The 14,764-nt window shown below is 49.4% G+C and overlaps 1 protein-coding gene across 1 annotated transcript in view; it reads right to left on the bottom strand.

The window, feature by feature from the left end:
• PTPRA (protein tyrosine phosphatase receptor type A) overlaps positions 1-14,764 on the bottom strand; it is an 86,547-nt gene that overhangs the window by 45,358 nt on the left and 26,425 nt on the right. Inside the window, 1 exon segment of the mRNA XM_065735989.1 lies at positions 1,237-1,307. Within this exon segment, the coding sequence (XP_065592061.1) occupies positions 1,237-1,269 (33 nt within the window). The 5' untranslated portion in view covers positions 1,270-1,307.

Here is a 14,764-nt window from a genome sequence, read left to right as displayed (position 1 = left end):
GAAAGAGGTCAGCACATAAAATAAACACACACATCAGGATGCTGTCACACAGCCCAGTCCACCCAGTATGGAAGCAGTTTTCCCCTTGATTTCAGCAGCTTTGTTTCAACCACTACGGTACCACGGAACACAGGGAGAATGCTTTGCACAGATGTTCATTTTGTAAGAAATAATAATTCATGCAAATCCCTGCTCCAAGCAAATTCCACAGTAGTGCATCTTATCACAAGCCAAACAAAAAGCACAGATACATCTGAGATCCATAAACCTGTATTAAAAGAATTTGTTCTTGTTACAGCTTGAATTTCCCCCCTCTCCCTGTCTCCTCTGCCAGCAAACTACCCAGCAACACTAAACAAGAAAACCACTCACTCCAGGGGCCTAAAAAGAAATGTAGACCCCAACTATGATGTAATGTAACGCTGCTGTGAAAGGACTACAGATACAACACCCTCATGTTCTCTCAAAACACCTTAAACATAAACACACCATCCCACCCACAACGCTGGTCTCACTGGGGCTCCCCGTGGCACCACCGAACTCAGCTACACGTTGGCAATGGGCACACTGCAGGGGTTTGCCATCTTGGTGCTAACTGGGAGCCTGGAGCTTCTTCAAGCTCCTAAATTGAAATGTTTTAAGAGCTCAGGAGTGTGTAGAAGGTACTGAGGTGTATCTACAGGCCACTTTCACCCAACAGTTCGTTGCTTTTAAGAGCAGGGATTTTCCTCTGTTTCATTACTCAAGAATGGAGTGCTCCCTCACCACATCTGGAGGCCGACCAGCTTTCCACAGAAGCTCAAGATGGTGAAAATAAACCAATAAAACGTATTTGTAGGGTTTGTGTTGGTTTTGTTACAACCTGAATTCCAACCCAACCACCGGACTTCAGCAGAACAAAAACATCCCTGTGCTGAGTGCTCCCAAACAGGAGTCGTGCCCCTTCCAAGCTCTACACCAACAGAGACCTTATTATCCTCTGGGGGAGGAAGTCGGATTTTTTCCACTTAGCTGTGTTCCCAGGTAGTTCCTAAACACGGTTTCCCTTCCCCCTGTGTTTAAAGGGACTCTTGGCCCTAAGACAACAAGCTATTGCCTTAATGCCACTCCAAATTGCCATCGTTGCGTACGGAGCCCTAAAATAGCACCATGACCAGTCTACCACCAGTAAGCTCCACTTTATTTCAGGGAGACAGCACATACCACGATGCCAAGATTAATAACGCCGCTTCTTACCTTAATTACTGTCAGCAAATCGTCCACCTGCATGTCATTAGGAGCCCATAAAGGTTCTTCCAGTGGTGCCCCTGCAAATAAACCAGAAACACCAAACTTTCAATGCCAAGCAGTTATAGTTCAGCAAAACAAATCCACTACTGGTGCCAGCAAGGCGATTCCACTTGGTTTTATCCATATGCAGAATGACACTTCTCGTTAGAGACACATCTGGGGACAGAAGGAATGAAAAAAATGCATTTTTTTTTTGAACACAGAAAGCAAATTTCCAGGGTTAAAGTATTTTGGGGCAGAGTCAGTAGACAGAAATCACAGATCAGCAGTGACCAGTGAAAAAGACTCTGAAGTTCACAGTTTCGCTTGCTATCAGAGATAATATAAAAATACAAAGTCTAGGAGGGTCCACAGCCAGAAATAGTAAATCATTTTTATGTTAGTAAAGGCACACAGTCACCACGGGCTCCCATAAGTGTGCAGAGGTTCAGTGTACATCCACTTTTTCCCAGCCCAAGGAAAGAGGGACATCCATCACGAGTTCTGGCAGCCACGTACCCCTGGGTTTCCCCAAATCCAAGTGTCCCCAGACATACATTATAGGGTCAGTGCAGCCCAAAGGCACTCTGCATCTCTTCGCTGCCCTACATCAGCTCTGATACAGCAGTGGGCTCCTTGCAGGACCAAGCCCTCCTTTCCTTAATCCCATTCTGAGAGCTACAAAGTATGAAATTAGAGACCCGAAGCAATGCTAAAATTAGAGTTGAATACATTTAACTAAATGAATGCTTCCCCCCCCCCCCCCATCTACATCTCCCAGCCTCCGAGGCCACCTGATGCCAAGGAGCTCAGCACAAGCCCTGGGTGATCTCCTTGCCTCTCCTCACCCGCCTCAAGGGGTTGGCTCCAGCAGACAAGTCTCAGCACTTCAATCTGATGGGCACAGAATGCTTTTCAACTCTACGGAAGGAGAAAAAAAATCTGTTTTGTTTCTTCTTTTTTCTTTTTTGAGTGTAATATAACCAGGACTTTCAAAGCTATGAAAGCAGGCGACCATGCTGGCTCCGATTACAGAATCACAGAACTGTAGGGGTTGGAAGGGACCTCAAGAGATCATCGAGTCCAACCCCTCTGCCAAAGCAGCTCCCAGCCCAGGTTGCACAGGTAGGCATCCAGGCGGGTCCTGAACGTCTCCAGAGAAGGAGGCGACTGCAGACAAGTTGGACCAGATGACCTTTAAAGATCTCCTCCAACTCAACCGATTCTGTGATGCAAATGTTGCATTGGACACTACTGAAGGTATGAGAAGTCTGGAGATGTGGCATTGAGTGTTCAGCCCCCGAGCTGAGCTGTGCGAAGCTTGGAGCAAGACACATGCAGTGGACACTCACATCTCCATCCAGGATGGAGCGAACAGGAAAAAAAAGAAACGTGCTGGAAGGTAATGAAGCTAATGAAGCAAAGCAGATGCAAAGACAGAATGAAAGCAAAACACCAGGGCCACAATCCAAATGCATATCGAAGTCAATGCAACACATGTGAGTAGGTTATGGAGCAGGCTGTGCGTTCAGATGGCAGTGACTCACCCTCTCCTCCTGACAGGTACGGAGTGCAGTGCATGCACTGTCACGTACATATCAGCACGAGAATCTCACGTTACAAATACTCACAACAATATCTTGCAGCCACATTTGAGACATTAGTCACACAGCCATCACAGAGGAAACGTGGTTTCCAAAGAGCAAGTGTACAACAGAACTGAGAGGAGGGGACCAACCCGAGCATGAGGAAACCCAACACTGACCTGGCCCATGCAGTAACCCAAAGGCGGTGCTCAAGGCCACGGATGTGGCAGCCTGACCTTTCTTAAACAAAGAAGTGGAAGATGAAGAGCTGTGCATGTGCCAGCTCACCTGCAGGCTCCACCCCCTGGAGAGGGGATGGCCCAATAGAAGGTCCAACGATTGACAATGCCTGATGTGTCAGGAGAGAGCTCATCCGTGCTTATAGGACCTCGGAGCATCAAATGTCTTGGTTGGAAGTGAGCCATGGGAACCAACACTCGGAAGCAAGCATCCAAAACCAGAGCTTCCCTCAAGCTGGTGATTTCTGCGCTGGACCAGTTCAGCGTGGTGGCACAAATTTTACTGTCTGATGTCATTTCTTTTATGAAAGGAGGAACACGTGCCCAGGAAGAACCTCGGTTAGAAAGTGCTCTTAGAATCATAAAGGTTGGAAAAGCACTCTACGATCACCAAGACCAACCCCAACCCACCTCCACCATGACCATAACCATGTCCCTCAGTGCCACATCCCCACAGTTCTGGGGCAGTGACACCCCAGGCTGTGCCAATGCCTGACTGCTTTCAGAGAAGAAATGTCCCCTAATATCCAAACTTCAGATGATGCCAGCAGGTTTGTTATTCAAGAACATTAAGGTGAAATACCGTCGCATGCTGAAATGCTTCAATTTGCTCCCCACTCATACAGGGTTGACAAAAGTAGCCTACAGTTATCGAGCTGCTCTGTCTCTTATTAAAATAATTAAAGTAGCAGTAAGCCAGGTATTAGCTGGCTAGACAGCCCAAATCCCACCACCCACATAATCCACCTGAAAGCCAAGTGTTCCAAGGGAAATTAAAGCTGCCTTTAATCCGTACAAATCTCAGTACAGGAATCTTTTATTCTCCTGCTACACACCCCTCGGTGCTGCCAGAGCTCTGAGGGCAACACGACACGAAGACTGATGTTTTAAGAGCAGAGGGAGCAAATGTTGGATCTTTCAAGCAGTCCATGGCACAGGCAGCTTTACACCTGGGCTGTATCAGGGTGCCCTTCTTCTCCACGTGCTTGGTGCAATCGTATTTATCAACACACACAAGTTAGGACAACGCGAGCATGAATGATGATGATTTAGACGTGCTGAGTGTGTTTGTAATCTGCCACGATGCTCCAGGATGGAGCCACGAGGGAGCCTGGTGCACTGGAGGAGGAAGGTGGCTTTCTGCAAGCCTGCCAGGCACATCTCCCCAAAGCAAACCCAAACGTTGAGGAAACCTGTGGGGATTGCTGCTGCTCTGCGTTTCCTCCATCTGACATTCTCCTTCTGAAAGATCTCACCCTGTCCCTATTGTGATACAATGAAGCAGGCTGATCTGTGCACGGAGGCGGGGAGAAGCTGCCAGAAAAAGAAACCACCAAGGTGCAAACACTGAAAAATAAAGGGTAGGAGACACAGATCTTAGCTCTGAGTTATCAAACCTACCGTACAGACCCAAGCCGTCCTCAGCAGGATAAGATCCTGTGCAGGGCTGTGGGTTCTGCTCCTCCCACCTGGTACCAGGGGAGCTCCCGAAGCCTTTCAATTTCCATACCTAAACCAGTTACTCATTTAGCTGCCAAATGGGATCATTACGATGAAAAACCCTACCTGTGGGAATCGAGCTCTCTCACTTCAGAGGGAATTCGAGCTCCTATTCTCCAGGATCCAGCCAGGAGTATTTCCTCCGACAGACGTGCTGGCACACTGCCTGGCTCAAAAAACACACTGCAGAAGAGCACTGAGCACTAAGCTACAGCTAGAAGCACTTAAAAAAATAGCAAAAATAATCAAGTTTGGGCAAAGCATATGGTAACACTTATCACACCGCAGGTGAGAGCAAATACAATGCGCTCTGTAGAGCACAAAGCAAAATAAAAGAGAAATAGATGAATTTTCAGAGAACAGCAGTGCTTAAATACCAAAGCAGCTCAGGAACAGCGAGCCCAGGTGAAAGGTTGCTCAACGCCCTCAGCCTCAGCGTTGTTGCACTCTTGAGTTTCTCTGCCCCTTTGATATTATAAATATCAAAAGATGTTCCTCCGGAGCACGCAGGAGCTGCATGTCTGCGGCACGGAGGCAGGGCATACCCCCAGGACCCTGCAGGCTGCAAACATCACAAAATCCCATGGAGGCACCTGGAGGACTGAAGATCAAAGCGAGCAGCGCTGCTGTGCACAGACACAGCGAACCAACAGCAACCCAAGGCCAAGGAAACAGGAGTAGAAATGAGGTAGTGCAGGGAAGTGAAATGGAGGGCTGCCTCGAAGGCTGGAAACACACTAAGGATGGGGGCACTCCATATGTGGGATCACACAGTCACAGAGGCATTAAGGTCGGAAAAGACGGCTAAGATTAAGTCCAGTCTTCAACCCATCCCCACCTGAGCTGTGTTTTTCCTTCTCCTTAAACTTAAACCCCTTGAGTTTGCAGTAATTTATTTCCATTCCTACTCATCTCCGCCTCTCTACGTAGTGATACAGATCACAGAATGGTTTGAGTTGGAAGGGCCCCTTCAAGGCCATCTGCTCCCACTCCCTGCAGTGCACAGGGACACCACAGCTCCATCAGTGCTCAGAGCCCCATCCTGCCCAGCCCTGGCTGTCTCCAGGGATGGGGCACCCACCACCTCTCTGGGCAACCTGAGCCAGTGCTTTGCTACCCTTACTGTAAACCACTTCTTCCTCAAAACTGGTGTCTAAATCTCTCCTCTTGTACTTTGAAACCACGTCCTACTCACAACCGAAAGAGTTTGCTAAGCAGTTCCTGCAGTTGCTTCTCATGGAGCCCCACGTGGAGCTCGCAGCCGTGCCCTCCAGTGAACGGCACAAGCCACTGCTCCGACCCACTGCAGCAATTCCTGTAATTCAAGCCTGGCAAACAACTGCTACTCTGAAACGGGACAGCATCCAACTGTTATCTTCTTCCTTGTAAAAAATAAAAAAAACATAGAAGGTGTATTTACCATACCTGCACACTCACTGCACTGGAAGTACCCCCACGCAGGCGTGACAGCGGCACGCACCAGCGCTCCTTGCAGCTTCGCCTGTTGGTGTTTCTGCTTTCATCTGAGCAAAAAGCATGTCAAAGCTAAACAAGCAGGAGAGAGGAAAGCAAGCATCTGGCTGCCTCCCTGACAACCGAACAAGCTGGCAGCTTGCAGAAGGTAAATCTTTACTATGCTCCTACAGCTAACACTTGGCTTTGGTGCCAGCATTCCCATACATCCTTGCTTGCATTTCTAACCTCCATTCAGCTGTCCTCGGCTGCCCTGGGACTCCCATCCTGCAATAAAATGGTGCAGACACCAAGCCCTGACCAGCACAGCTCACAAGCCTGTGTGCAAGGGCTTTGTTGGAAGGGCTCAGCTCACTGCCACGCAACTGATAAGAGTCTGCAGCAACGACACACCCAGAGATAAAACAGGAGGGTTCCAACCTTCAAAACCCAATGACGTACCCTGAACGAGGGGTGAAAGAAATCCATAAAGAAAACACTCTGTGTAACAAATCGTTTCCCTCAGCAAACATTTCTGCTCTCCTTCCCTCGCCACATCCGCGTGCGCACACAGGAACCGTTCGCTCGCGTTTTCTTGGGTTGGAAAGGACCTTAAAGTTCATCCCGTTCCAACCCCCTGCCAACCATTCAGAGAGCTGAGGGGCGAGTGCTGGCACACAGGCCAACCCGGGTGACATTCCTAGGGATGCACAGGAGCTGTGACCCAACCTGAAGGCATTTTGGGGTGGCACAGTGCCCCTGAGCTCTGTGCCGTGGGTGTCAGAGCCGACGAACGCCATTGTGCGAGGGGTTGTGTGCGCTGCAGTAGCCAAGATCCCACGTTTAGCCCAGGAAAACATTTGCAACCTTTTAATTCCTCTTCCTCTTTAGACTTCCTTAGTGAATATAAATACATATGAAGTAAAAAAAAAAAAAAAAAAGAAAAACCCAACACATGACTCCGTTGTCCTCCCTGCACACCCACATCCAGGTTGGCTGGGAGCAGCTCGAGGTGACATCAGCACAATTCAGACACACACTGCCACGGGGAGGGTGGCACAGCTCTGGTGCCACTCAGGTTCTGGAGCAAAGGAAACTGACATCTTTGCCTCCTACCCCTCCATTCCAGCCCTTCGAGCTGCACCAAGCTCTGTTTCAGGGGGAGCCACGCAATGCAGCTCGTCCAGCAGTGATTTCCTGCAGCCTCTCGCACACGGACCCAGGGCAGGGAGGTGGAGCAGCCCTCCAGGAAGCTGCAGCGAGAAACAAACCCCAGCCAGACTTCTAAAAATGGTTATGGCTTCAGACAGCAATAGGATGTTCTTCATTCCTCTGCGCAGATGGATTTCTGAGCTTCAGATATAAATACAGCATTGTTGTCGTCGGGATATTGTGCTTTGCTCCTCTGGGTCACAAGTTCAGAGCCACGGCGTGTCGGCACTGCTCAAAGAGCAATGAGTCCTTTATGGCCACCATAAAATGTTCCCCAGCACCTTTTGTTGGGCAAAGGGTTGGGTGTTGCATCATCCCCATCGTCAGTGCTAACCAGGCTCCCCATCACGTTCCAATTTAACCTCAGCCTCAATAGAAAGGAAGGCTGAGAACAGCCAACAGACACCACAGCACCTGAGAGCAAAGGAAGAAGGGCTTTCACTCCTGGCACTCACACCCAACCATTACAACGAGCACCAGTGGAACACTTTCACCCACAGGTTTGACCATCGGACTCCACTTTTAGATTCGTTGCCCAAACAAATTGAACTCTGTGAGTAAATTCATCCCCTGTTCTATACAACAAGGCACCACGGACAAGAGCGTTTGCCTATCTTCATTTACAACTGCCTTGAAACAGCACACCCCCATGCATGGTAGGGGCTGGGCTGACAGTAACTCCAAAGCGATGGGTTTACCATCCCTGGAGACCTTTGAGAACCATGGAGAAGTGGCACCAAGGGACAAAGACAGTGAGTTGGGATTGGACATGGTGATCTTAGAGATCTTTTCCAACCTCAATGCAGCTTATAAGCTGAAGGACATTCAAGCAGATGCACGGACCTTATACAATGGGTATCTGTTCACAGATCTGAGGATCAGGAGAATTACGGCACAAAATCTTCATGTGCATCAGTGTATAGCTGCAGAGTTAAAAGAATAAACAGTCCCAAAATAGTATTGCAGTTAGGATGGCATTCTACAGATGGTAGAACTAGAAAGATTAGCACAGCGGAAAGAGGTAATTAAAAATAAATGAAATGCTCACCCAGGTCCCAGGCTTACAGTGAAAAACCCCAAAGGGAGCAATCTCCAGAAAGAGATCCTTCCCCAGTCGTTGTCAGCCCTTAAATGGGGTCTGGGAGAGGTGGAGTCAGACTCCACTCCTCCTGGTCACACAGGTGCATTGCCTTCACCTGTGCTCCTGGGGCTGACTCAGTGCTCACCTCAGGTGATCCACTCAGGCCGTGATTCAACAGTTCCCCTACAATCAGGTTCAAAAGCAACAGGCAACTCACTCTAGGGAGGTACAAAAACATTACAAAGGGCTTACAGGGAATGTTTCTGGTGACCCCAAACCAGGTTCTTTGGACAAGCTCTTAGAGTTGTGCCAGAGATGCTGCCATTGGCAGGACAGTGGGACAAAACCTGCGGGACTCATCATGCTGGTAGCAAGGTCCCTGCAACGCTGCACGTGGAGTCACACCATGGGAATTCTGTAACCTATGGATGCACAGCGTTGAGCCTAGAGATGGAAACTGGAGTCAAAAGTCACGGACAAAACCTCCCCGTGGATGGAAAATCTACGACCAAACGGCGGTGCCAGATGTTGCATGCAGCTGCAGGGCTTCACTGTAATCCATCACGGTAATCCCCTGCAGCTTTAAGACGACCAAACGAAGGAGGGCTTGGTTTTGTTCAGGGGTGTCTGCTTTGTTTCACTGGGGCAGGGTCTGCAGAAGTGGCTTGCTTCTCTGGAAATTTTCTCTGTATCTTTGTACTCCTTGTTTAAAAAAGTACAAAGTGTTGCTTTAAATGGTTGGGATGCACTGTGTTTTTGTTTTTAATTCAAAACCAGTTCTTTTCAGTTCAAATTTGCTCGTGCTCAAGTAAAAGCAAGGTTCCAACCAGGACTGCTGGAAACACTGCCTCCCCACCTGGGCACCCTGTTCCTACCTTAGCTGGTACGGTTTGCTCAGTGTCCCTGCCTGCAGCAGGAGGGGTTGGAACTAGATGATCTTAAGGGTCCCTTCCAACCCGAAGCATTCTATGGTCCCGTGATTCTATGAGCTCAGCTGCTTACAGATAAATCAGCAGCAAAGCTGCCAAGCATCAGACTCCCACCAACAGTCTCGAGATTTGTATTTTAAACTCTGTAAGCCAAATTTCCAAGTCTCTAAGCCCTGAACGTGATGTAGGCAAGCACCAGCTGGTACCACTAGGGGCTTTTCCAGCAGGCAGGATAGGCAGAAGCTTTACACCAAACCATCTTGACTGGTTTTGTAGCACTGGGGCAGTGGCTGCTGCATCCTGTATTCCTGAGCCTGAGGCTCTGTCCTGCTGCCATCCTTATGAGGAAGCAGCCATCCCTATAAGCAAGCAGCTGTGTATTTAAGAGGTGAGAAGGCATACAACCACCTAATTCCACATGCTGTATAAGACAAGCCCACCTGGAGGCTGTCCTGGAGACAAACACGTGGGAGGCATGAGGGTGAAGGATTAAACAGGAACACCAACAGGTTCTCCTGACGCAGCACTGGGACGTGGCTAAATGTGTTCCTTTTTTTCCCCCTATATCATCCTTTCTTTTTTTTCCTCTGCATTTATTAAGCACCGAGGAAGTGAAATTTGCTTCTGCAGATCATATGATGGGTGGCCAGGCACGAGATGCTCAGCAAAGCTGGGCACTGGGATGCATCTGCAAGGGCAAGAGTTTGTCCAGTGCACAGGCCTGCCAGGACCAACAACTGCAACAAAATCCTCACATTCCTAAGGAAAACAAGAAATCCGTTTCCCACCTCCTGGGTGTGCTCCAAAGTGTGGGATAAAGGAGATTGGGCTCCTTTTGCTGGTTGCACTACTGGCCTGCAGCATTAATATACACGTTGCTTTCCCTGATTCCTCTCCTCCTGCCCTTCTTGTCCATTTGAACGAAGGTTTTGCAGCAGAAACTGTAATCTTTATGGGGATTGACTCTGCATCCATGTAAACGAACAGCAAAGCTCCTGGCATGGTCAGGGCACAGGTTCTGCTGTTGCTCCAGTTGCCACTAAATGCAGTTGTGCTCCCACTCACCACTCCTTCCAACCCCAATGGTTCTGTGATTCTGAGAACAAGAACTAAGGTGCCAATACTACATCATGCTGCCAGCCCCCCCGATGCAGAGGAACTTCTGGGCTTCATAAAGGTAAAAACCACTCAGAGCCACGATCCCATTTCCAGACAGCACTGGGAAGCTCCAGGAAGGCAGGTGGGGAGGACAGAACCTCCATGAGCTGGGTAGGAGTATTCCAGATGATCTCTAAGCGTCACAGAGCAGCTGGAAAATCTTTCTGGTGGAGGAAGAACGTGGTGCTCGGGCATCCAGAGCTTTTCCTTTTCTCTAAGGAGGAAAATGAGTTGGTAGCAGGGAAACCCTGCATGCTCCTAAAGAGTTAAGCCATAGCTATGGAGCCAGGCACGATTATAATTCTGGGAGAGTATATTTAAATAGCAGGGAAAGCTGAGCTTGTCCAACTGGATCATCAGACCACAAGTTCCCCCAAATACGGCTTTGATTTTTTCCAACGCAATACACAAAATCCTCTTCTGCTTTCACAAAATGCATGTGGGATCACGCTCCGTATTGCACAACGTGGCTTATGAAATGATCCCCAGTGTATGCAGAGCTGCAAGCCAGAGATCAGCACCAAGGAAGGTGCACCACAGCCTGACCCTCCCCTGGATGCTCTCAGGGTGTGTAACTGCCCCAGAAGTGACATTATGGGACTCCATATGAATGCAAAGAGGAAGATGTCGGTGGTGAACCCGTTCAGTTCCCAGCCCCAGCAACGCTTTCAGGGAGGGAAAGCTGAAAGGCAGAGCCCCGCAGACATAAGCTGTGTAGGTAACCAGTAGCAACTGTGCCTAATCCATCAGCGGGACAAAACCTCCGGCCTCATCTGTACCCACAGCACGCAGAGGGCCGAATGTGGCATGGCCGCAGCCACCGCATGCTCCCTTTCCAGTTTCAGCTCAGTTTGGGAGCGGTTTCTCTTATTATGAACCATTTAAGACTGTTTGGAGGAAGAGGTCATTGTTATGGATGAGGCTGGGGTTGATTCGAGTCAAAACGAAGCACAAAAGCCTTTTTTCTCAGTGTACATATTCCGAATGCAAAATGAATGCGTTATAGTTTATCACGTCCGTAATATTGGAGAAATTAGCAAGAAATCAGCTGCCATCATGGTGATGCTCTTGACTTTTTATTTTTTTTAAAATGATATTACAAGGAAGAACAGAAAAATACTCCAAATCGTGTTGGGGAGGAAAGAATAAAGTCAGCAATTCTCTGCCTCACATTCAGCACCGAAAAATGCCTCACTGACAGAGGATGCAGGCAGCACAGCGACAGCATCACATCACTGTTCTGAGCATCAACAGGAGTGCGTGGCGAGACTGGAAGCAAGGAAGTCATAGGAAAATGGTTTTTCCTGCTCTCCCCTCACCTAATGAGCCCGTTGTCCCTGCACAGAGGGCTATCAGATTGCTTAAGCGTGGTTTCCCCGTGGTGAATCCATGCTGACTACTCCTGATCACCCTCTTTTCCTCCACATGCTTAGAGATGGCGTCCAGCGTGAGCTGTTCCATTGCCTCTCCAAGGATGGAGACTTGGCCTGTAGTTCCCTGGGTCTTCTTCAGGCCCTTCTTTGAAGACCAAAGTGATGTTGGCTTGTTTCCAGTCCTCAGCCAGCTCTCCTGTTCTCCACGACCCTTCAAAGATGATGGAGTGGTCCAGCAATGACGTTCACCAGCTCCCACTGGGGCCCAGGGATTTGTGGATGCCAAGTTTCCCTAAATAATCCCTAATCTGATCCTCCTCGAGCAAAGGAAGTCCTCCTCAGTTCAGACTTTCTGGCCTAAGAGATCAGGGATTCCCGAGGGCTGGTCTTGGCAGTGAAAAAGGAAGAAAGCCCACAGAGGTTGTACAGCCTCCATCCTCAGAGGTTTTCAGGACCCGAATGGATAAAGTCCTGATGCACACAGAGCGCTGCCCCGCAGGCAAAGCCCTCGGAGATTTCATTCCCCTCCCAAAAGGAGAAACAAGCAAACAAAACAAAACCCTCTTGATGCTTTGCACCGCTCTTTGAACAACACCAGCTATTGTCAGAAAGCCGTTTGCAGCATTTTAAAGCTCTGGACGTCACATTGAGAGTCCGGTCATGTCAGCAGGAGAGCCTGCCACGGCCACGGCCCAGCACAACGTGCTGTATTCAAGGCACCCCGAGCTCAGCAACGCCGAGGAAAGGAAGCTGCTGGGTGTGACAGCTGCATTTTATATAACAATGTTAGAAGAAGCAGGCAGGGGTTGAGGTTTTGTTGCCTGGAAGTATTATTTTGGCGTAGCAGGGAGAAAAACCCGACGCTCGGGGTGAGGTAAGAAAGCTTTGGTTCGCTTTGGGAGAAATTTGGGAGTTAGAGAGCCCTTTCCAGAAGGACTCAGCGTGGACGCAGCTTTGTCGGAGCGTTGTCAAGAAAGCAGGGCTGGCCCTGCCACCAAGCAGCTGCTTCCTGCTGCACTACAAGGAAGCAGAGCTCTGGGACTGTGCAAACAAAGCAAACCTCCATCTCCCACCGCTCCTCTCCAGGAATGAGAGCTGGGAGGTGCTGCCCAACCACTAAAAACCCAAAAGAGAAAAGCACCAGGCTCCTCTCTACAGAGCACAACGTTCTGAAGCAAAACTGGACAGGTGGCAATCTTCCTGAGCTGCGCCCTGAGTGCCAGGTTTCAGGTTACTCCATCCACTGGACCTGCAGGAATCGCTTCCAAAAGTGCATTGGAAGGCTCCTGCATCAAGGAACATCTTCATCAATGACCTTGGCCCTGGTGGCCAAGAAGGACAATGGGATCATGGGGTGCATTTTAAAAAGAGCACACGGCCAGCAGGTCGAGGGAGGGGATCCTCCCTCTCTGCTCTGCCCTGGTGAGGCCTCACCTGGAGCACTGTGTCCAGTTCTGGGCTCCTGGTACAAAACAGACAGGGATCTGCTGGAAGGAGTCCAATGGAGGGATACAAAGATGATAAAGGGCGTGGAACAGCTCCTGCATGAGGAAAGGCTGAGAGAGCTGGGGCTGCTCAGCCTTGAGGAAAGAAGACTGAGAGGGGATCTGATCCACCTCAATCAATATCTGAGGAGCGGGAGGCAAAGGGATGAGGCCGGACTCTTCTCAGCAGTGTGTGGCCATAGGATGAGGGGAAGTGGCCACAAACTGAAGCATAGGAAGCTCTGCACCAATGTGTGTGGGAACTTCTTCACAGTGCAGTGACGGAGCACTGGAGCTGCACACAGAGGTGGTGGATCTCCTTCTCTGGGGAAGTTCAGGCCCCACCTGGCTGCCTACCTGTGCAACCTGGGCTGGGAGCTGCTTTGGCAGAGGGGTTGGACTCAATGATCGCTAAAGGTCCCTTCCAACCCCTACCCCGCAGATCTTCAAACCATCCTGCAAAGAAAGCAAGTGTCATTTCCTTCCCCCTCCCACACCCCCGTGCACCGACAAGGAAGTTATAAGCCAAGAGAATAATAAATATCTCCCAGCAAAAAAGGAGAACGCAATCAGCAATCGGAAGGACGGTGCTCCCGCAGCACTCCAACCTGAAGATGGAGTCCATCCCTTCACGAGTGTCCCACTCACCACTACACATCAACGCTCCTCCCACTTCTGGTGTCCCCACCTCTTCCACCCCACAGCTCTGCTTCCCATAAGAGAACAGCCAGGCACTGAGCCTGCATTTATCACCTCATCTCCCTGATTACGGCCGTCCCTCACGCGGGGACCTCGGGGTGTGTTTTAAGCTCTATCATCTTATCTCCTCCGCAATCTCAATTCACTGTGAAAATATTTGGTGAAACCTATTAAAGGATTTCTTGATAGAGGCGTGCAGATCCTACCACTATTTCTTCCCACGCAGTTCTCCCTATCTGATATATAAAAAAAAAGGCAATGGCAAAGTTTGTTTAAGCATAACCCAGTGCTGTTCTCATTATCCTTGAGGTCTGCATGGGTTTTTCCAGCAGTACCATCACGTTGTTGCATAAATCAACTTGATTTATTTTTCACTCCTATTTGATGAGCTTTTACTGCTCCTTTCGATGCACCACGGTGATTAGGAATGCTCCTACTGGAAAGCCAACACTGCCAAGAGACCTGCAGGTTTCAGTCCTGAAGTCCTTTGCTAAACACAGCAGAGAACCCTTTAAACTTCAGAGGATGAGAACATCCGAGGGCATCAGATGCACCGACAGCTTCACAGAGTCGTGGAAACGCAGAATGGTTGGGTTGGAAGGGACTTTGAAGCCCATTCAGTTGCAACCCCTGCCGTGGGCTGGTTGCCACCCACCAGATCAGGAAGGCCAGGCCCCCATGCATAAGGCAGAAGGGTTTTAAGGCGTGTTCTGTGCAGTGTGCCTCACACAGCACCATAGAAAACATAAGGAAACCCAAGCAATGCTTTTCCTAATAAAAAC

This window comes from Cyrtonyx montezumae, unplaced genomic scaffold, assembly GCF_038088225.1.
Source record: "Cyrtonyx montezumae isolate F1298 unplaced genomic scaffold, pur_monq_1.0 scaffold_2, whole genome shotgun sequence".
In the NCBI taxonomy this organism is placed as follows: domain Eukaryota; kingdom Metazoa; phylum Chordata; class Aves; order Galliformes; family Odontophoridae; genus Cyrtonyx; species Cyrtonyx montezumae.
Note: the sequence above shows the minus strand (reverse complement) of the source record. Positions and strands in the feature narration are given on the sequence as shown.